Below are 23,380 nucleotides of genomic sequence, written 5' to 3'. Positions count from 1 at the left end.
AAATTTCCTTCTCTCAGATCATATTCTCTTCCGCTGCTGTCATTTATTTTATGTAAATTCTAAATTTAAAGATGTTTTGTAAATATTTATGTTATTATCTATTTTTGTGAAATTATATTATGCTGGTACTGCCTGTGCTCGCCATCGCACGAGACTTCTGGTGTGTTTCGATCGGCCTGTGGGTTGGAACCAGGCTGTCAGGTTACACTTAATTAAGCTAATGCGCCTGATGCGGTCAAATGATGGCCATTACGCTTAATTAAGCCGTTTAACTTGGCGGTTTTGTCACAGCTGGTATCAGAGTTGAAATGCACCAGGGAGGGTACTAGCATGATTATTTTTAGTGTTTTCAAAATTAAAAATGAGTTTTAGAAAAATACGTTTCTTTGCGCTTAAGGGATTAAAGAGAGATTAGTACGTAAGCCCTATGTTTATAGTTGGGTTATATCAGGTGGCTATATAATACCAACTAACTTTCAGCACATTACATTTATGTCAAAACTTACTTTCTTGCATAACCTTTATTTAATATTGTAACGACGCATCTACGCTAAGGTAAGCAAGATAAGCATTCTTGGTAGTCCCTTAGAATAGCACACGTGTTTCATACGTGCGCAGGTCCCGTATGATGAGCATACGAGGAGGTGATAAGGCTCCATTCAAATGAGCTTGTCGCTATCTGCCGTCTGATATGGAGTGCGGACTTCCCACTGTGTGATTGTGAGCACGGCCATCTCGTAAGGCAATGTTACAAGATGTAAATTTGTCATGCGATTGGTCATAACCGTGTACCTTGGGACACGTTTACCCTTGGGTGTCCCGTAAGGCGATTTGTACGGGAAGTGAATACATTGCCTCGGTAACGTATGCAGCACTGTCCATGCAGCGTTAAACGCATGGGCGCCATGTCTATAGTGGATGGTGATGTATGTGTGAATATGTGGGCAACTGCATATGCGTTACCCATGTAGCGTAGGACACATGGGGGCCGTTCGTGTGTGCTGGCACAAAAGGTCCAGTCGTGGATATATATATATATATATATATATATATATATATATATATATATATATATATATATATATATATATATATATATATATATATAGGTATGTATATCTTGTGATTTTCTGCAGGTACACTAACAAACGATTGCGTGAGTTAGAACGAGTATAAAATGACTAGATATATAATAGAGAGAGTACGTGTGTATGCCACCGAGTATTCACGTATATTGCCATATAATTATGTTGGCTAGATATATAATAGGGAGAGTACATGTGTATGCCACCGAGTATTCACGTATATTGCCATATAATTATGTTGGCAAATTTTGGAGAGGACGAAATTAGACGAGCATGCATCATCATATCATCATGTGTGGAGTTTTGGGTGGTTTTTCTAGTGCATCCAATACTCACTCGTTCACTAAGAGCATATATCGCTGTTTTGAAATTTTGCGCTGCACTACTTTCGGTCCAACATCTAGCTATCCAAATAATTTTTTTTCTGAAAAACTTGATTATGAGAAAGATGTGAGAAATTATAGATTTACATATTATAGAAATTTTAACGACCTTAGGGGAATGTTCATATGGATCTCCAGACTAAACTTGGCCCCTTGATCCAGTGTCTTCTATGCTTATAGTTACGACTCAGTAGTAATGGTCAGGTCTTTCTTAACATTCTCATTATTTTTGAAAGCCCAAATAAGGATATTATCTAAAGAAGAATCTCCTAGTCGATTTTCTTAATATACTATCGCACGAGCAAAAATTTTCCTAGCCATGACTCAATGACCTTTCCAATTTATTCAAATATTGGTGTTTTCTACATTTGGTCTATGTTAGTTGGGAATCGTATGTCCTCATCTCTGGACCATTTGTTCGACCAGCTTCTGGTGCCCTAGTTTCATTTATTTGAACATAGGTCAGACCTCAGCCTCAAGGTCAGCACTGAAGAGTGAGCTAGTAGTTCTAATAACTGAGTAGTAGAGTACTAGTATTTAGTATTATTATTATCTCTTGGGATGGAGCAGGTAGTTTATGCTTATGAAGATACTTGTACCTGATACGTGGGCTCGGGCCCGGCTGTCATGGACCAAAAGCTCATTGCCATGTCTGAGACAGACCATCTTGCTTCTCTCATTAGTGACTCTAGTGGTGATCCATTTGTTCCACAGCGCACCTCCGGCTATTCTCGATGATCTGAAGCATCATGTTGTTCTTCTAGCATTCATATTCGTTCAATTCTAATCGTCTTGATTCATACACCTAACTCCGATCCGCTTACATTCTTGCTCAAATAAACATGAATGAGGTCACATATTTGTTGCATGGCAACCATACTATTGCATGACATCACGTTGCATTGTTGGGCCAGGCAGGGTTAAGGAAACATCGGTGGTAGTTCGGCTAACCATATGTATTCATGCTTTTAAGTACGTTCTCTGGTTGCTTTCGACTTCTGTAATCTCATTCGATCTATTTGTGATATTCGGGTTGTTATTATTGGTTCTTATGTGGTGGAGATTTGTTCCATGACCTCTAGTGCCGCGACGGAACCTAGGGTCTCGCGTGTGTGGCCACCATGCGATTGTGCTACTAGGTGCGCGCTGGTGGTCGAGTGCATGTGGGCGAAACTACAACACCAATTCTTTTTGTGAAATCTTTGGAATCATTTTTTTCTCTGGTTTGATCTTTTAAGGGGGTAGGCCCTAGACAAATAACGACGCGAACGGATTGTTTCAGGTTTGAGTTTCTGGGGTAGTAGTACACTAACTGGCATGGCATCATGTGCATCCTGCATCACGCAAATTAATTAACAAATAATATCGAGCAAGAATGCTCTTGAGAAAAACTTGTCTTGATACCCTTTCTTTCCGGTTTCCCTGAGTTCCTTAAAACTCGCCTGGATGTCTTTTCTATCTAGATTCACCACCAAAATGAGAATTTGATTCTTCCGGGACTTAGAACCTCTTTTCTGCAAAATCCTACCATATGCTAGTACTAGCATAATCAACCGGGTCTTTTCAGCCGACTTTGATGGTGATTGTATCCACATATATTATCCACAGTCGCTCGTTGCAGAAGCTGAATTCCTAGAGCTTTTAGTGTGGAAAGAAAACAATTGATTAGTTCATACAGTGGCACGGTTAATCTCCAGTTGGATAATGACAGTAGAGTTGCTATGAAACTTATTTCTTTGGGAACCATGTCGAGCAAGAGATTAGCAAATCAGCTGGCAATGTTTATACTGTTAAACTCAGCTACGTTGATTAATCTAGAGACTAGCACCCCACATCGGCCGATCTTTGTCCCTGAGTTTATGGATTGTTCTCCATTATTTCTTCTCCATTTAATCTCGGGACGAGATTTTTTAAGGGGGTAGGATTGTAACACCCCAAGTGTTAATCACCTATATTTAAGTTTAGTCAGGGGATTAGCATGGCGATTAGCGTTGCGTTTTAACACACGCGATGACGAAATTTTGTTTGAGGATGTTTTTAACGAGAGCTCATATCATATTTCGTTTAAGTAATAGTAGAAATCCGTAACTAGGAATGGTAATAAATTTATAGCAAAAGTTTTCAAATGGAATCCCTTAGAAATCAAATCAAATTGTATTCTTGTGTAAACATCTAAACACACGAAATGAGGTGCTTCAGGATGCTTAAAAGTTTTTGATTCGGTTTTCAATTAATAAAACTTTGAATTTGCAAAAGTTGGAACCAATATTACCAAACTGGGTTTGGCTCAACCTGGACCGGTCCGACCGGTATAATCGGCCAGTCAGACCGGTAGCACGCCGGGCAGCACGCATCACGGCGTCCGCGCGTCGGGCGTCGACACCGGCGAGCGCGCTAGTCATCCATGGCATCGCCCGTCCTCGTCCTTATCCCGAGTCGGCCGCGTGATATTCCCCCCCCCCCTCTCTCTCACGCTCAGCTTGCCCCTTCTTCTTCTTCCTCGAGTAGAGCTCGAACGAGCTCGTGCGGCTCCCGTCCACCAGCCAAATCCCCGGCCTCTGCCCCACCATCTTCAAATCGCCGCCAACCGAAGCTCCCTCACCTCTCTAGCTCCCTCAACCCCTCCGACACGAGCTCCGGCCACCGTATAGCTGGGAAACGAAGGTTCTCCGGCCGCCGGCCATCCATGGCCATCGAGCTCCACCTCAACGTCGAACTCCTAGTTCCGGCCACCGTTTTCTTCGTCCGGCAGCTCAAATCGAACCTAGGTGAGGCACTGATGCTCGTGCTCTCCTCGTTCTTGCACGTTCCGCGAGTTTCCGCGCTCGTTCGTGGCGTTGCCGTCGCTGCCTTGCTGCTGCTTGCTGTGGGCCGTGCGCCAGCGCCTCTGCGCCGCGCCGCCGAGCGCGCCAGCTCCGCTCGGCTGTGCTAGCCGCCGCGTTGCCCTGCCCTGCCGCCGAGCAGCTTCGCCGCCGGCGAGAGCAGCTCGCCACGCCGCCGGCCATGGTCCGGCCGTGACCTGTCTTACCGGTGGGTAAGATTTTCTGATTTTTATTCATTTGACGAAAACTTGTAGACTGCATAACAAATCAAGGAAAAATAGTAAAAATACAAAATTAGTTTTGTTAGAGTGGTTGCATCGGTATCTATAAGGGAAAAATATTAATTCTTGCAAACTGATCTTTTTACCCTTGCAAAAATTTAAATTGTGTTTAGGCTTAATTAATTAATTTATGCAAATCTGCTAGTCCAAAAATTATGAAATTTATGCGGTACTTCATTTTATGCATGTGTAGGCCACTATAAAAAAATTCATGTCCAGAAAACATAGTTTGATATGTTAATTGGGTTCTCCATATCTTAGTATATCTATAAATTAAGGAATAAATTATATGTAAGAAAAATCTTGTTAATTTAAATTAGAACACTGTATCAGTAGCTGTTTCATGCTAGATTTCGCTCATCACTAGAATGTACTCATGATCTACTTTAATAAATCTATTTTGCTCGTGGCGAATTTAGCTAGTTTGTATTAAAAACATATTTTTGGGGTTCATGCCAAAATAATTGAGTTAGTTGCTAATAATTATTTTATGCTTGATAAACTAGTTAAATTTAATTAGGGCTTAGTTAATTAAAATAGTTTTCTTGTTGTTAGTAGATATGCTAACGTTGCCTCTTACAGTGGTTTAGTAGATAGGTTACCTATTGTTAGGGTTAACTTGTAGCTTTAGCGTGAGGAATACTTTAGACAAGAGTAATGGGGTAACCAGAGCATCACCACAGGACCATCCGTGCGTTCAACAAAGGACTAGTTAGCTGGTTTTTCGGTAAATGACTGTTCTATCAGTTAATAACTGAATAGTCACCACTCTTCACCATTTAACATCATGATTGTTTCATAAAATGTCAGTATGCATTCATACATTGCACTCATACATGGCATTCTATCATTTCATGTAGAGCCAGAAGCTACGCATATCGTTCACAAAGTCCCGGTTGATCAAGTTTGGAGTCCACTCAGGTGCAATCGTTGTGGATCAAGCTCGATGTCAAGCAAACTAACTTAAACTGAAATCAAGGCAAGCCCCGGAGCATAACCTATTATTTTAACTTATGAAATGTTATATATATATTTACTTGATTATGCATTAAGTTTCTAGGCGTTGGATGAAACCCTAGTTGAATGATTCCTAGGTTCCATTGGTCGGAATACTAGTATGTGTATGTCGTTATCCTTGCCATGATAAAAATAGGATTCGGTAGAAGTCGAGTAATTTCTTGTTACTCGCGAGATATAGGATGTCATTATGATTTGATTATGGAATATTGGAATATGGAGGAAAGGAAAGAAATTGGAGACCGGCGGGAATTGTCTAGTCCGTCTGTGTCGGTTGTACGGTCCTGCTGATCATGTTTGAATTGTACTAACCGCATACCGGGAGTAGGAGGTAGTCGAATCCGGTAAGCCGAGTACTGCCTTGCTTCGAAAGTACAGGAAACCGCACCCAACTCCTGGGGTAGTTGAGTAGTCGCGGAGAAATGGGGATGCATATGTTTACTTTTGGTGGTCTCACGTTGAGCTCGGCTGACCATATGTCGTTGGGCTGGTTCCTGTAGTTCGAGGCGGGGAGGGGAATGGTTGGTTTGTATTGTCCGACGGGGCAAATACGTGCCGTGTTGGTTAGGTCCACCTTGCAAGGTTAAATCGGATCGATTCGCCGTCAGTCGCTCTCGGACATGAGCACCTTGATCTCCGAGTCAATTGTGTTTTCACATTGATTGTTATAGATATGCAAATCATAGATGTGTGGCAACTTTATAACTATAATTTGGAGCTAAAATTTTAAAATTAAGGATCTACCCTTAGATGCTTTTCTGCAAATAAAGCCACCAGCCAGAAAGCTATGCATGTCTAGATATGTGGGCTATGTATACCCATAGTCGGGTAAGTCTTGCTGAGTATTAGTATACTCAGGGTTTGTTGTTTACCCTGTTTCAGGTATAGAAGCTAACCAGGATTCGCATCAGTGGGCTCGATGTGACGTCCTCACGTGTTTATAGTTATCGTTTTGTTTTATTGGTTCTCAATCAAATTTCCTTCTCTCAGGTCATATTCTCTTCCGCTGCTGTCATTTATTTTATGTAAATTCTAAATTTAAAGCTGTTTTGTAAATATTTATGTTATTATCTATTTTTGTGAAATTATATTATGCTGGTACCGTCTGTGCTCGCCGTCGCGCGAGACTTCTGGTGTGTTTCGATCGGCCTGTGGGTTGGAAACAGGCTGTCAGGTTACACTTAATTAAGCTAATGCGCCTGATGCGTTCAAATGATGGCCATTACGCTTAATTAAGCCGTTTAACTTGGCAGTTCTGTCACAGCTGGTATCAGAGCTGAAATGCACCAGGGAGGGTACTAGCATGATTATTTTTAGTGTTTTCAAAATTAAAAAAGAGTTTTAGAAAAATATGTTTCTTTGCGCTTAAGGGATTAAAGAGAGATTAGTACATAAGCCCGATGTTTATAGTTGGGTTATATCAGGTGGCTATATAATACCAACTAACTTCTAGCACATTACATTTATGTCAAAACTTACTTTCTTGCATAACCTTTATTTAATATTGTAACGACGCATCTACGCTAAGGTAAGCAAGATAAGCATTCTTGGTAGTCCCTTAGAATAGCCCACGTGTTTCATATGTGCGCAGGTCCCGTATGATGAGCATACGAGGAGGTGATAAGTCTCCATTCAAATGAGACTGTCGCTATCTGCCGCCTGATATGGAGTGCGGACTTCCCACCGTGTGATTGTGAGCACGGTCATCTCGTAAAGCAATGTTACGAGATGTAAATCTGTCATGCGATTGGTCATGACCGTGTACCTTGGGACACGTTTACCCTTAGATGTCCCGTAAGGCGATTTGTACGGGAAGTGAATACGTTGCCTCGGTAACGTATGCAGCGCTGTCCATGCAGCGTTAAACGCATGGGCGCCATCTCTATAGTGGATGGTGATGTATGTGTGAATATGTGGGCAACTGCATATGCGTTATCCATGTGGCGTAGGACACATGGGGGCCGTTCGTGTGTGCTGGCACGAAGGGTCCAGTCGTGTGTATATATATATATATATATATCATGTGATTTTTTGCAGGTACACTAACAAACGATTGCGTGAGTTAGAACGAGTACAAAACGACTAGATATATAATAGGGAGAGTACGTGTGTTTGCCACCGAGTATTCACGTATATTGCCATATAATTATGTTGGCAAATTTTGGAGAGGACGAAATTAGACGAGCATGCATCATCATATCATCATGTGTGGAGTTTTGGGTGGTTTTTCTAGTGCATCCAATACTCACTCGTTCACTAAGAGCATATATCGCTGTTTTGAAATTTTGCGCTGCACTACTGTCGATCCAACATCTAGCTATCCAAATAATTTTTTTTCTGAAAAACTTGATTATGAGAAAGATGTGAGAAATTATAGATTTACATATTATAGAAATTTTAGCGACCTTAGGGGAATGTTCATATGGATCTCCAGACTAAACTTGGCCCCTTGATCCAGTGTCTTCTATGCTTATAGTTACGACTCAGTAGTAATGGTCAGGTCTTTCTTAACATTCTCATTATCTTTGAAAGCCCAAATAAGGATATTATCTAAAGAAGAATCTCCTAGTCGATTTTCTTAATATACTATCGCACGAGAAAAATTTTTCCTAGCCATGACTCAATGACCTTTCCAATTTATTCAAATATTGGTGTTTTCTACATTTGGTCTTAATATGTATTCATGCTTTTAAGTACATTCTCTGGTTGCTTTCGACTTCTGTAATCTCATTCGATCTATTTGTGATATTCGGGTTGTTATTATTGGTTCTTATGTGGTGGAGATTTGTTCCATGACCTCTAGTGCCGCGACGGAACCTAGGGTCTCGCGTGTGTGGCCACCATGCGATTGTGCTACTAGGTGCGCGCTGGTGGTTGAGTGCATGTGGACGAAACTACAACGTCGGGGCCGTTGACGAGGGGCTCGCCAGCGTAGTCGACCCATAGCCTGGCACTCCATAGGGTATGGAGGCGCTAGGGTTTGGTTGCGCGGACCAGCGCGCCTCCGCGGTGGCGATGCGCTCCTCCATGCGTGTCTCCAGGCCCTGGAGCAGCTTTGTCATCGCGGCGGTGAGGTCATCCACCGTAATCGGCGGCGGTGATGATGATGGGGGGCTCTTCCCATTGCCTGGCATTGCTGATACCAGGTTGATAGGAACCGAGTTCCTACCGCGACCGCAAAGGTTGTAGGGGTGCGTGGATGGAGGGCGAGGCCTTGGGGGTCACCGGCGGATGGGTGCCGTGGCGACCAGCAAGGGGAGCGGCGGCGACGTGGAAGGGGACGCGCGCGTGAGAGGGAGATCGCGAGGGGCCCCTTGAGGCCAACTGGAATCAATTCCCAGCCCGATCTGTTTTCATCTAGATGAGAGTATTTAACTTACAAATTGTCCCACACTTTAGGAAAGCGAATAAAATCCTAAGGAAATAAATCGTGGCTCTCCTAGCCACTTGGGCGGCGCCCCCAGCGTTGGTACGTGATCCACGCCGGGACCGTCGGCTGCTGCGCCGGCTGGGCCTGGGCCGGCTGCTCCTGGCCCGTAACACCAGCTTCCTCGCTTCTAATGCCGATGCCGAACATAACCCCGGGAGCTAGCTGCTGGTAGAAAGCGAAGTCTTCGCCCGCCATGATCTTTCTCCCCAGGCCTCACCTTGTCCAGGCCAAGCAAGCGCCTGCCGACGTCCTCCACGTGGCAATGCAGCTTCTCGTCGTTCACGACAGCAGGGTACATCGGGTAGCCGTCAATCTCCATCTCGACAGCTCCCCTGCATCTATGCACCACAGCCTGCCCTTCTACCACCTGAAAAGGGGCGGACTTCCAGTTCCTTCTGTATATGTGAATCCCACTATGCAGAATTGTTTATCAGAACCACCTGCTATTGCGAGAATTAGGTACACGGTGGCGCTTATTTTTGAGAGGGAAACACTAATGCAGCTTTAATTTGTCAAGACAAGCAACATTGCCATGTACCACTCAGATAAAGAAACATGACTTGCCACGTTCATGCATGTGTATGGGCCAGTTACAAGTCTATAATATTAATACCATTCATCATATATGTAGTTTGAAAGCAATTATCCAAGGAAAATGCATCAGTGCAGTCAGTGCTCTGGAGGTCCTAGTGCATTCAGAAGACAGCTATATTACGATAAAATAATTCTAATAAATTAAGTCGTGCATGATGCATGATCTTACTAACCTCTATAACTCTTTTCTGCAGACGGTAGAGGCCTTCAGTAGTGATGCTCCTCAAAGTACCTCCAAACTCAACAATTCCAGGGGTGGCATCAAGGGCATTTCCAGCTTTGACATAAGTAACCGACACCACCTGAGCAGAATAAATATACAAATTCCTTTCAGGTTTATGTTACAAGAAGATTTTGGCCAATTGCATTCTTGACATACAAATACCGATATTCCCTTCAGGTTGATCACACTGTTAAACCTACTATGGGGTCCATTGGTAATTAAGGGAAAAAACATCCTCTCAACTAGAGTGAGTTCAAGTGTAAACATGAGTAGCATGACCGTAATTGAGGTTTTTTTAATGTAATTCTGTATAGTCAACAAAAAGAGGTTCCATATTCCCTTAAGGTACTCTGCGTGAAATCAGCAATATTGGTGCACCGCGAGTGCCCAAAATCCACATTCGAACAAATGCAGGATCAAGTGATCAGTACTAAGTGGTCCATGTTCAGTTCTAGGTTAGGTGGTACTTGCTGAGAATGATCCTTATGTCTGAAATGCAGTGTTAAGTGCTAGGTGGTAGTTGCTGAGAACGATCCATTGATACTTATGTCTTAAAAAGGGTGAACTAACAACTAGCAAGTCAATGTTATTACAATTAGTCTGCATTATATGATTCTCCATCTTTAGCAATAGGGAGCACTATTAGTCTTCTCTAAAGGTATTACCATTAGCCTCCAGTTGAAAGGACACCCACCCGGGTTCGAACCCGAGCGCTCGCAGGTCATGTGAGTACCTGCCTAGAGGGTTCGATATTCCCCTCTCTTAAGACAAAACCAGGGCCAGGACGACATCTTCACCCTAGATTTTTCAAGGTGTAACCAAGCACCAGTTTATTTATTTATTTTTTGAGAAAGTAACCAACACCCAGTTTAACTGTGTAAGAAGAAATATTGTTCTGTCCATTCTGATCTAGGTTTATTTGTAACACCTCTCTATAGTGCTCTAAAAAATCAGATAGCAAAATAGCATTACCAAGAAAAGTGTCATACTTGGCTGTGAAGTGGATCATCTTCTCTGGAAATGAGCTGCTGTAGGGACAGGATGGTGAATGATGCAGCAACGATAGGGTCCACATTTAAGTGTGGGGTATCAGCCATCCCAGTTTTACCTTCTATTTTGGCTTGAAAGAAACACACAGCGGCTTGCGTAGGTCCTGGATGAGCTGCTATTACCCCAGTTGGTATCCGATAATCGACATGCATGGCAAAAATGGCTTCGACCCCATCAAGAGCGCCTTCTTTTATTATATGAGATGCACCAGCACCACCTTCTTCAGCAGGCTGAAAAAGGAGTCTCACTGTTCCCTTCACCACAAATGAATATCTATTAATTTATCCATGCAAGTGTACATTATGCAAACCACATAACTTAAGGAAATTTGAAATATATGTAGTCAAACAAAGTTTTTTTTAATCTAGTTTCTTGTTATTGGAAATTTTCTGGTCTTAATACCCCGCGAGCTGTTATTGGAAATATATGCGGTTGCGGATCCCGAGGCGCTCGAGCTCCTCGCCGACGAGGGCGCTGGTGCGGTGCTCCCGGAACGCGAGCTCCGGGTGCGCGTGGGTGCGCCCACCATCCACTCCCGCTCCCCCCACGCGCGCCGCAGCAGCTCCTCCCCGTACTCCGCCGCCGAGGCGTGAGAGAGAAACAGGAAGACGAGCAGCAGGAGAGGACCCGCCATGGTTTCGCACCGGCACCGCTCTCGCGGCCGGCCGGGGACTCCGGGCAGGTGAGAGAACTTGGACTTTGCTAAGCTCGCCGGTGAAAACGGACGCTGACAGACCAATGGATGGACCGTCAGGGTTGTTTTTTCTTAGTCTTGACACCGATCGCTATGCGAATCAGCTCCTTTTTTCACCCGACTTCAGAAAAACATGACGACGAACAAAACTTCTCAGCAATCAATTCTGTAGTGGACAACAGGATCATTGTGCAAAACCAATTGCAATGACATATCAAGTTGAGCCAGCAGCTGTCACTCCATTCAGAAGTACTACTACTGAATAAACAGTACAGGTACAGCGGAACTGAGAGCAATGAGGAAAGATGATCAGGCTCTTTATTGGTCAAATCTTACTAAAAATCTAGTCTCACTATGAAAACGATTCAGCTGAAATGGCATCTCACTTTCTTCAGCCCAATCCCCAACCGTCCGCACTGTGGGATAATGTTGCCTACTGTCTGTCTGATTGGCTGCATCTCTGTGAAGAACGGAATGACCCACAAACATTGTCGAAAACCATTGTTCCTGGCAGCAAGCAATGATTGGCAGGCGCTTGTAAACAGGATCCTCCGCGAAGCAATAAATGATATCCAGATGAAAAAACAACAGGAAAATATTACTAGCGCAAGGATCACTTCCCAGATTCCAGTAGCAGCAGATGAGCATAGAGCCTCGGCCAAAAAATTAGTAACACTTCAACAGATGAGCTCCGGAAGGGGAAATTAGGTTTATTCAGTGCTTAGCATTCAAAAGAATTATATCTAGTGTATGGAATGTCGATACACATGGATAGTGAAATTTAAAATCAAGAATGCTTAGTATCAAGTCGAATGAGTATTAGTTAAAACACAGCCCAATACTTGTGTGCTTGTACTCCCAATGTTTACTATGATCTTCAAGAATTTCCCTGTCAACACTCTAGATTACTGGCCTGCCAAGGAGCACCAAATAAAATACCTACTGAGGCCACTAACTCTGTGTCTCGTTATTCCAGACAAACCCCAGCCACTTTCAAAACAACTGCACATGAACTTCTGATTTTAGTTCTTTGCTGTACGAAAACTTTGGACAAAGTTGTCTAAAGTTTGTTGACATACTAATTATCCTCCTCAAGAAGGCAGAAATGCAAGCAGCCTAGCAGAGTAGCAGTTCTTAGATTTCACAGTTCAGTTTCCATTAGTGCTTCTATATTTTTAGTAGCATCACAAAACACGCTTTTTAATCAACCATCATTTTCTTTCCACAACCTACCTAGAGCTGTATCTAGAATTAGCCGTTGGCCAAATCTGAAATTCTGAATACATTTGGTTGATTTCTTGTTATAGTGCATTTCAATCTCATCATCGTATTTGAAACCAACTTGACATTGATGATTTCTGGATAAAAATACCCAGAATGGCAATTCTCACTCACAATTTTACCATCAAATCTTTAATTCAGACAATAAAGTACTGCGACGAAACACGAAAGTAACTCACCTCCTACGCACCAAGCATGGAACTGTAGCAGTAGATTCATGGCCGCGCGCCGCCGCCCCTCGACGTCCAGCACCGGCGCGGCGGCCGCCTCTGCGGCCTCGCAACCGCCGCTCTTGCGGCGTCCTAGGGGCCACGACGGCGGCACGGGCCGCTTCCGCCTCTTGCTCCCCTGCAGGACGCAGTCCCGGAGCCCCTCCTCCACTTCCCCGACCATGTGCTCCCCCTCCCCATCTTCCTCCGGCTCCTGGCCGCCCTCCGCCATGGGCTGATCGTCGCAGGACAACGCGGCGGCCGTGTCGAGTCTGGAGAGGAAGGAGCCGATGGCGGCGTGGGCGTCGCGGAGGGCGGCCACCGCGGCGGCGGCGTGGGAGGACGGAGAGGGCGTGGATAGCGCGGTAGCGGCAGCCGCTGCGTGGTGGATGGCGGCGGCGAGGTCTGTGAGCTGCGGGACCTGTTGTGGCGGGAGATCAAGCTCCATGGCGACCCTTGGAGACGGAACTGAGAAGCTACGATGGCAGCGGAGACGAGGGGCGGTAAGAATCCGCGCCGTTTTCTGCGGTGCCGGCAGCTGTAACGGCTGGAAGGTTCCAGAAGTATCAGTACGTGTATCCAAGCTGGAAGTTTGCAAATGCTACCTTGAAAGTGGCATAATTTAGTTTTTTATACCCTCTCTTCCCTTTCTTTAATTTTTTTTTTGCGAAATGATACCTCTTGTACTGTACTACTTCTAAACATTTTTCTTTCATATTTATAAAGGGAAAAATATTGACTCTGTTCAGTTTTAGACGTGGAAAATAAGTGGCAACATGCACCGAATGCTATTTATTTATTTATTTATATTAACGAATCTGATGCCTTAGGGCAAGCTCCTTCCCAAGCATGCTCAGCATCTCCCTGATCTGAAACACCAAACCAATGGACAATTCAGCCTCACTTCTGGCGAACAAAAATGAATGAAACGAGAAAAAATATTTATACATCAATGGAAATGTATTTATGGCCTATCTGGATGTGTTAAATTAAGTGCTAAACTTTAGCACCTATTAGCACTCGTATCTCTTCTAAAATATTTAAGTATCTCTTCTAAAATATTTAAGTCTTGGCAAATGTTTAGCTCAGCCTATTGGCACTCTTGTTTAGATGGGCTAGTGCTAAAGTTTAGCATTTAGAGTATTAGTATTTGTATCCAAACACCCCCTAAAACTTAGCTATCAAGCTGCCAGGCAGGGAACGTAAGAAAAATGGCAGATTCAGTAACTACATTAGCTTCAACAAAAATTTGTTTCACGATGACATAACACTGCACCTGTTAAATTTACATGGACATGGTATTCAACTTGGTGAAACTAGAAAATTACCCAATGATAGTGTTGAAGAACTGGCGAGTAGTGATCCAGAACTTTGTATGTCTTGCTGAGAAGTCCCAGAAGTAGATCCACCTCATCGCCAAGAAGATCCACCTAAGGTTCGTGGCAGGCAAATTTAAGTATCTTTGGCCATGGAGCAATCGGCAGCAAGATGTTTTCTTATAATTTCTAACCTCTGCTTCTGCTGTTTGGAGGTCGCAACATCTCCTGGTGAAAGGCGTCCGGTAAATGAGTTCACTTTTTTTAAGAGAACTCACTTGTTCAACCAGATTCGCCAATTGTTTATCCAAGTCTCTCAATCTGGACAAGGATCAGATATCATTCTCCGATTGCCCCATGCCATGAAAATAAGGGAATGGAGACTCACAAACCTTAGAACAGCTGTTTCTAATTTTCCACAGGTAACAGCTTCAAAATCCATGGACATTGCCTGAAATTTTGTTGATCGAATGAGCATTTCCTTGATTGTGCTTTCAGGGGTCATGCTGAAACCTATATCTATCTCCCCTCTTTGTGCCTTCCTTTGGTATTCCAATCCGTCCTTAACATTGTTCTTAACTGAATAAGAGACATCATCTCTGACTGTTGACATTTCAGCCTGCTGATCACCCCCTTTTGAATTTCGCCTGTCGTGGTTTGCACCGAAACTTAAAATCTCTTGCTTCACAGGTACTCCATGTTGATCGGAATCTGGGCCTTCATCTTCAGTGGTTACATTGTTTTGCATCATCTCTTCTTTGATGTGTCTCTCACTATGAACCATTTCAGTTGCGCTCTTCCAAGCATTTAAAGTCTTGGCTAGAAAAACCGCATGCACTTCATCTTTGATTAAGGTCTTGATAAAATGATCAGCAGAATCAACAGCCAGTTCCTTCAGCAAGTCTGTGACTAGTATGCTATATATTTCATTCTGCAGTTCACTTCTCATGTCCACCTCGTCTCTTACTTCAGTTACCTTCTGCACATCAGCAAGAACATCCAGTTTCTTCAGCGAGTCTTTGAATATAGAGCCATATATCTCGCACTGCAGTTTACTTGCGATGTCCATTTCATCCTTCTCTTCTTTTAGTTTCTGTAAATCATATGCCTGAACAGCCAATTTCCTCACCAAGTCTCTGAATACTGCTGTATATAACACACATTGTAGATCAGATCTGACATCTGAATCAATCTTTACTCCTGTTAGCCTTTCAGCTTCCTCACGGTGGATACAATGCTCTCCTAATTGATAGCACTGTCTACTATCTGACTTTCTGCTACCATATGCCCTCCTGACTGCAGCTGCCTAGTTTCATCCTCTGAAGATTGGAATTCTTCCAGGCTATTCTCAGTAGCGTCACTGTCATGATGCAACGTAGGTGGACGAGATGCTTCACCTGGAGAAGACGTGCGATCGGATCCCACGTTGATCTCCCTGACAAAACCCTCCACAACGGCGCTGTACATCTCCCTCTCTGCATCCATAAGCCACTGCTGCTCATCCATGGCCGCCCCCAGCGCGGAGACCGACCTCTCCATGGCGTCGAACGAAGACGCGACGCTGTCTCTGACGACGCCGGCGTCCAGGGCCATTTCCTGAAACTCCATGAGCAGCTGCGCCATGCCGTAGAATCCCGTGAGCCCCTTGACCCCTTCGCCCTCGTGGCCGGCCTCCTGCAGCCTCGCCATGGGCGACGCCTCGCCGCTCACCTTCTCCATGAGCGCCGCCAGCGTGGAGCTCGCGTCCTCCAGCCTGGCCCTCATCCTCGACATCTTCCGGATCACCGACACCCTAAGCTCGCCGAACGCACGGCCGCACTCCTCCTCAGCGCCCTGGCGCCCGGCCGCAGGCGGCGTCTCGCGGCCGCGCGCCGGGGCGAGTTCCGCGCGCTTCCGGCGCATGTAGTCTCGGTCCGCCTCGGCGACGGCGAGCTCGGCCTCGTCGAGGCGCGCCTGGATCTGGTCCCGCGTCTCGAGGAGGTCGTCGAGCAGCTGCTCCTGGCCGTCGTCGTCCTCCATCTCGCCGCGCACGAAGCGGAGGCACCACTCGAGCTGCATGATGGCGAGCTCGGCGAAGCGGAGCTTGTGGAAGAGGCGGTCCAGGTCACCGTCCTTCCAGAGGCTCTTCCTGTAGGCGTCCTCCATGGCGGCGTTCACTAGCCCCACCATGATGGAGTCCACCGCCTTCACCGACACCCGCAGCCGGGAGTCGAGGCCGCTGAAGAAGGCGTCCATCGCGCGCCACTGACGCAGAGCCCGGACCGCCTAGTCCAGCGACGAAGCTGCGTGCTCGGCGATGGATGGCGAGACTCTTGTGCGCGCGCTCGGGAACGCTCGGAATTCTGCGGGCACGACACGACGCCGCCATGTTGTGTTCGTGGCTTCGTGGAGAGGACGCGCGCATGCTGCTGGTCTTCCGAGACCGAGATGTTTGCTCCGCGCGGAACGGAGCACCAGCAAACGGCGCGAGACGCGCTCCGCACGCAGCTTCTCACCTTCTCCGATCGAGGAACGGAGCCGCCATTGTTGGCTCCCCACGCGCTGCGAGACGACATCTGAGGATGATGACCGAGTCCCGGCCCGTGCGAGTCTCGCACGATCTGGACCGCAAGTGGCCGATCCGACGGCTGTCGGAGACCCAGGGGTGGACGGTATCTCAAATACCGTCTACCCCCGGTCGGCATTTGGAGTCTGCGGCGTGCCCGTTGGAGTGTGTGGCTACAAGCTTCATAAAATGGACCGGACCGTGAGTCCGGACACGCTGCTTCACCAGGAATTCGGACGCCGTCCTGTGGTCCGCCTAGATGTGGACGCGGCCGCTCGCGCCGTCGCGGCGGAGGTCCGGCCGCCCCCGGATGCACGTCCACCGCACTGCTGCCTCCACCAATCGTCCGGACACAAGCGTGCGAGAAGGAAGAGCCGCATGGGCATGGCGGAGCTTCAGCGGGCAGCCAGAAAACCCCGCCCAGACCTCGGAGGCGCGGGGCAGCCGACCTCAAGACGCCGCCGCTCGCGCCGTCTCGGTGCAGCGGCGTTGCGTCGAGATCGTTGCTTGGGAAGACCGACGCCGTCTCTTCGCCATCGGCTGCGGCGGCATGACCTCAACCCGTTCCGTCAGACGACAGGCTCAAGCCCGAGTACCACCGCTGCGCCGCCATCGAGGTCGTCGTCGATTGGCGGACATTTGCCATCGAGCCTAAGCACCGCCGCCGCGCCGTTCGGCCCTACCCGCGTGGCACCTCGCAGCTCCCGCGCCTGCCGAATGACCGAGGACGACGACCGATTCCATGGGCGTGCGAACCTTGGCCCCTATCTGGACCGCACGCGCTCAATCCAATGGCTGACTCGGACCCAAGGGTGGACGGTATGTCAAACACCGTCCACCCCCGGATGCCGTTTCGTTTACCTTCCACCCCTGGTCGTGGCCGCGACGCCGCGCTCCGCTGCATGCCGTGGCTCGCCGGAGCGCCGCTGCGCTGGTTAGCCAATCTGGGACGGATTCCTGTGTCCTGTTCGCTCTTCGCCGCGACCGCGAGCGACGAGAGCCTCCTGTGGGCGTGGTCACCGCGAGCTTCGTACTCGACGGCTCGACACGACGTCGTCGACGCTGACTGGTTCTTCTGGCGGGTCTCCACCGTCCTCGACGTGGAGGATTAGTTCTTGCAGTGCAGGCAGCCGGAGTGCTGACCACCGGCAGGTGGTGGAACGGTGAGCACAAAAGAAAGATCCAAGATGGATGCCATGTCCGCGGTCGATCGTCGGACTTCCGTGCCAGCGGCACCGCGTCCCCCACCGACGACATCCTCTTCTGTATGCAAGGCTTCTACAAGAAGTTCAAGCACGAGTTACGTATTCATATCCTGTCTCTCTTTTTCGGCAGAAGCTACTCTCCAATGTGCTCTATAGGGATAATAAAATCCCTAAACTCTGAATTCACCAATAAATTTCTAATGAAAATGGAGTGTATTGGCTGGAATGCATAGCCAATTTGAACTCTGAACTAGAACGGACATGCAAAGCAGTGAAACACTCAAGCCTGTCACGCTCTGTATCCATCGGCGATTAGGGCCCTGCATTGCAAAATTGGAGCAGGAGGCAGCTGGGCGGCGGCGAGGCGGCGATGTGGTTCGAGCCGGCGACCGCGCGCATCTGGGGTCTGCCGAGTGCCCAAGCCGGCCGGCCGGTCATCCCCTGCCCGGGTCCACCGACGTGGAGGATTAGTTCGTGCGCGCATCCAGCCACGGGCCGGGATACAGAGGCGTCGTCTCCGTTCAGCTTCGACGAGCTGCGTTGCATACGCTGGGGCCACGTTCGCCTTCGTCTTCGCCACGCTCTCGCCTCCATGGCCAGCGCGTCCGCACGGGCTACTCTGCAAGGTACACACGACCGACCCCGATGCTATCGTTTCCGCTTGTCTGCTACCTCGTGAGCCAGTTGGCATGTTGACGGTGGCTGCGCTTCAGGTGTTCGCTGCTTTGTCTGCGAGGGACCAATGCTCAGGAATGTGCATGAGCATGGCTGCCATCTGCCAGCCCCGATCCCCAGGGCCCAGGCAAAAGCATCTGCCTATTCCTGCGAGGAAGCTGCGTGCTCGGTAACGGATGGCGAGAGGAGAACTCTTGCACGCGTGCCCGGAAACGGTTGGAATTCTGCGGACACGACGTCGCCATGTTGTGTTCGTGGAGAGAACGCGCGCGTGCTGCTGGCCTTCCAGAGATGTTTGCTTCGCTCGCGGACATGTGTTCGCTGTGGCCTGGCCGCGCAGAACGGAGCACCAGCAAACGGCGTGAGACGCGCTCCACTGCGCCAAATATTAGCCGCCATGGATGCGGGCACGCAGCTTCTTTTACCTCCGATCGAAGAAGGGTCAACGGAGCATCCGTGGCTCCTCCTGGCTGACCTCAGCTCTGGGCTTCTGGCACAAAGCATTCGTTGTGTTCGCTTGGCTTGTTAGCCAACCAGCCAGCAGTATTGTTCTCTCATACTAAATCAGCACCAGCCACCAGCTACCAGCCAGCCAGCAGTACTGTTATCTCATAACAAATCAGCCTGACACAGTGTTGAGCGGTACCCGTGATCTGCCAAGTGGAGCGATGCGACCTCAGCTCCGGGTCGAGCAGTACACGGTACAGGGCGACAATCTGGCCGGTGCCTGACTAGCTGGTCGGGCGATGGAGTGTCTCGGCGCCGGCAAACGGGACACTGATATAATAATTCAGCGACAACGTAGTTTATTATTCGATTCCAGGTAGGTAGAACATCTTTTACACGGTAATAAAGCACGCGACATGGAATAGTACACGACGCACACGCGGACGCGACAGAATAACGGCAAACAACGGGACGGGGCGACCGATTCAAGCTAGCTGGTCCTTGCCGCCGGGCCGGATGGCGCATGCAGTGCAATGAAGTAAACAAGAAATGGACCGGGCCAGCCGGTCAACAAGCAAACGGGCCTGGGCTGGCCCGTCGAAGCTATAGCTATGCATGCATGCAAGACAAGCAAGCTGCGCGGGCCGGGCCGCCTACTCTAGCAGAGCCACTTGCAGTAGCACTTGCGCTCGATGCCGTGCCACCTGCACACGCCCCACGGGAAGCCCTCCGTCCTGCACACGCCCTCGCAGTTCCGGTAGCTCATGTAGGCGCCCACGAACCTGTGGCTCTGCGACAGGCAGTGCCGCGCCTCCGCCACCCGCGCCGGCCCCGTCTCTGCGCGAGAAAACGTCACGTGCCGTGCCATCACCGGGAAATAAACAGGTAAGTCCGTGCATGCTTATGCTTGGCTTGGCTACGCTGATGATTTCACTTAATTACCCGAGGCGACAAGGAGCAGCAGGACGACGAAGAGGTGCGGACGCGACCACGCGACGTGAGGAGGTAGTCGTCGAAGCCATCTCTTGGTCTTGGATCTCGATCAACTGCGTTCGACCACATGGGGGTGGCTCGTCTGCGCGTGTGTAGGCGGTGATGGCTAGCTACTAAGTACTGTTCGAACTGGAGGGGTTGGCACAGAGGCGACGGGACAGAATGGGGTTTATATAGTGGGTTTAGACGTTTAATTAGGGCGCCTGTTTAAACAAATCCAGACTCGGCAATTTGTTCGAGCTTTGCTCGTCGTGTCCCGACATTAACGTCTCGGTGCAAGTAAAGTACTCTATACTCCTAGTTTTTTTTTGGAAAACGTAGAAAGAAATAATTATTGTTATTGTTTTTGAAAGAAAAAATATAGAAAGAATCTGTATTGTGCACCATTCTTGAGGATAGGCGCGTGGATGTGTTTGGAATGTAGTGCGCATCGAGGCAGGCAGGGCAGCAGACAGGGGGCGTGCACGTACGTGCGTGGATGGTGGCGCTGGGTAGGCTACGGTTTCTCAGGATGAGGTGCGTGCAGAGCACGGGGCCGGGGTGGCTAGCTACGCTCGCTACTAGAAAACAAGCCTTAGGTCCACCCCAAAAGTATCAATATTAAGATGAACAGGCACCTATAGTAGCATAGGTACCGATTCATCTCCATACCGGTACTTTTGGGGTGGATGGAATCTTTGAATGGGCCTTAGGCACCGGTTGGTATTATCAACCGGTACCTAAGGCTCTCCATAGGTAGCGGGTGGTAATTTTTATATTAGTACCGGGTGGTACCACCAACCGGTACCTATAGATGAGCCTTCGGTACCGGTTGGTGTTACCAACCGGTACCTTAGGAGCCTTTGGTACCGGTTGGTAACACAAACTGGTACCTTAGGCTCATACATGGGTTACTTTAAAAGGAATATATCTCCTTCTCAATCAGAACAACTGTGTTGCTGAGATGGTAAAGGGGCAGCGTGCGAGGCTAGAGGTCGTGGGTTCAAATCCCAGCGAAAGAATATTTTGTCTCATTTTGGAGGCCTTAGGTACCGGTTATTTTACCCGGTACCAAAGGCTCGAGCCATTGGTACCACTTTCGGGGTACCGGTTCAAGAAACCGGTACCAAAGGGTAATCTCAACCGGTGCCTATGGCACTTTTTCTAGTAGTGGCTGATGCGTTCCTGTTTTTGCACCCCCCCCCCGCATCGCTTCAGTGCTCTTCAGGATCGAGCTGCTGCCGACGGTCGACCTGACATGGTGTTGTGTGTGGAGCGAGATCGACGCCAGCTCGGGATGTAGCACAGCGCTGCAGGGTCCGCAGCGGCTAGCTTAATCAAACTGCGCGCCCATGCACAGTACAGTACGACAACTAGTCAGTGCGTGCTGACTAGCTGGCTAGCTGCTGATCGAGCCATGGAGCTTTATCTCGGCGCCGATAAATGGGACGTGGACGGCGTGGTGCTCTGTAGTCGTAGACGTCGGAGCTGCAGTCATCGGGGAGAAAAGAAAAACATGCACGGAGAGCGTGGGTCAGACCTCGGGATTCCATGGCGGCGTGAACCAGGTGGAATATGCTGCATCGCGTGGGCTGCTGGAGGAGATCGATCACGTGCCACACCGCCTGCTTTATTTGTCACAGCCAGGTGGGCGCCCAGCTAGCGCTTCATCCTCCTCTTGCATGCTGATGCTGGCGCGGCTCTGCTGCCGCCACCGGTTAGGTGACGGATTCGGCTTGTCACCAGCGGGGCTGCCCTGTAGTCAGGATTTGGCTTAGTGCGAAACACGTTAGTGCTGATGATCACCAGCAGTGGCGGAGCGTGATCCAAGAATGAGGGGGCCCACCCTTTGTTAATTAACCTACTACAGTAATGAACAGTGTTAAAATCACTGTTTAACTAATGCAAAGTTTGCATACAAGAGGCACTAGAGCCTAGTTTCGCCTTCATGAGGCTCCGCCCCTGATCACCAGTGATGGCGGCAGATTGTGGGTGAATGGCGACCTAGCGGCCGGGTTGCCGCAGGTCTCGGATGGCGATGACGGAGGACAATCCCGTGGCCAGCCAAGTTGGTGGGAGTCACTACTGGAAAAACGCACATTCGTCCGCGGCCGTTAGTACCGGTCACGGCTTTGGCTGGTACTAACGTGCAAATTTAGTACCGGGCCAAAGGAACAGTTGCCCTAGGAGCCTATTAGTACCGGCTGGTGGCTGTAGCGAAAATGGCCTCTCATGCCATATTTCAATATAATATTTTGGCGATTGATGACACACACAACACTTGGACTAATGTGATTGTTAAGATGACTATTCTCAGGCTTTTAGGTTCAAGTGATGACAAAGAGAAGAGAAGCGTAGCAAGGCCCGAAGGGCCACCCCTACGGGGGTTCCGCTACCCGGTTAGCGGATGGGGGTCGAGGGGGGAGCCGCCCCTCGCGGGTCTTTAGGTGTTTGATGACAAAGGGGGAGAAATTTATCCTAAAAGCAAGCAAATATTTTGGAGTAAAATGATGCCATTAGCAAGGGGGAGGAATGGAAAATGCAATGCAAAAGGATGCATGGTGATAGGGGGAGGTACTTAGTCAATATGGGGGAGAAGTGCAATTTGATGATCCCATGGACTAAGGTACAAATTTTTCATTGCTCATATGGTTCAAACCACACACAAGCCATTGTTCTACAATTCTTTCTACAATTGGTATCAAGGGCTTTTAAAATGAGCATTGAAATGTCATCCAAGCAAGCTAAGTAGTTTCTAACTTTTCAAATTGGTATCAATTTCATATTCTTGCAATTCATCTTGCTTGCTTTGGTAGTGTTGTCATCAATCACCAAAAAGGGGGAGATTGTAGCGAAAATGGCCTCTCATGCCATATTTCAATATAATATTTTGGCGATTGATGACACACACAACACTTGGACTAATGTGATTGTTAAGATGACTATTCTCAGGCTTTTAGGTTCAAGTGATGACAAAGAGAAGATAGCCATCAACCGACGTAGGGCAAAATGAACTCACCGGTGCAATCACAAAGAAGGTCTGCGGGCTAGGGTTTTACACCGGATGAACCGACGCTACAAAAGTTATATACGTCGGTGCATTGGCAGATGAAGACCGAGGAAAATACCTACACCGGTTGAACCGACGATG

At 48.0% G+C, this 23,380-nt stretch overlaps 2 protein-coding genes and 2 pseudogenes across 2 annotated transcripts in view; all 4 read right to left on the bottom strand.

Annotated features, from left to right (window-relative positions):
* LOC120682331 (IAA-amino acid hydrolase ILR1-like 5) overlaps positions 1-23,380 on the bottom strand; it is a 65,732-nt gene that overhangs the window by 22,446 nt on the left and 19,906 nt on the right. The window contains exons 3-5 of the mRNA XM_039964175.1: positions 10,825-11,139; positions 9,786-9,914; positions 9,132-9,385 (exon numbers count right to left, since the gene is read on the bottom strand). Of these exons, the coding sequence (XP_039820109.1) occupies positions 9,146-9,385; positions 9,786-9,914; positions 10,825-11,139 (684 nt within the window). The 3' untranslated portion in view covers positions 9,132-9,145. The remainder of the gene's footprint in view (positions 1-9,131; positions 9,386-9,785; positions 9,915-10,824; positions 11,140-23,380) is intronic.
* On the bottom strand, positions 12,284-13,622 carry LOC120682333. Its single transcript, XM_039964177.1, has one exon. It carries the CDS (start codon positions 13,515-13,517, stop codon positions 12,993-12,995), a length of 525 nt encoding a protein of 174 aa, XP_039820111.1. The 5' UTR covers positions 13,518-13,622; the 3' UTR covers positions 12,284-12,992.
* On the bottom strand, positions 14,320-16,654 carry LOC120682330 (annotated as a pseudogene).
* Positions 19,736-20,279, bottom strand: LOC120682335 (annotated as a pseudogene).

Source organism: Panicum virgatum, chromosome 7N (genome assembly GCF_016808335.1).
Source record: "Panicum virgatum strain AP13 chromosome 7N, P.virgatum_v5, whole genome shotgun sequence".
Classification (NCBI taxonomy): domain Eukaryota; kingdom Viridiplantae; phylum Streptophyta; class Magnoliopsida; order Poales; family Poaceae; genus Panicum; species Panicum virgatum.
This window is presented reverse-complemented; position numbering and strand designations above follow the sequence as displayed.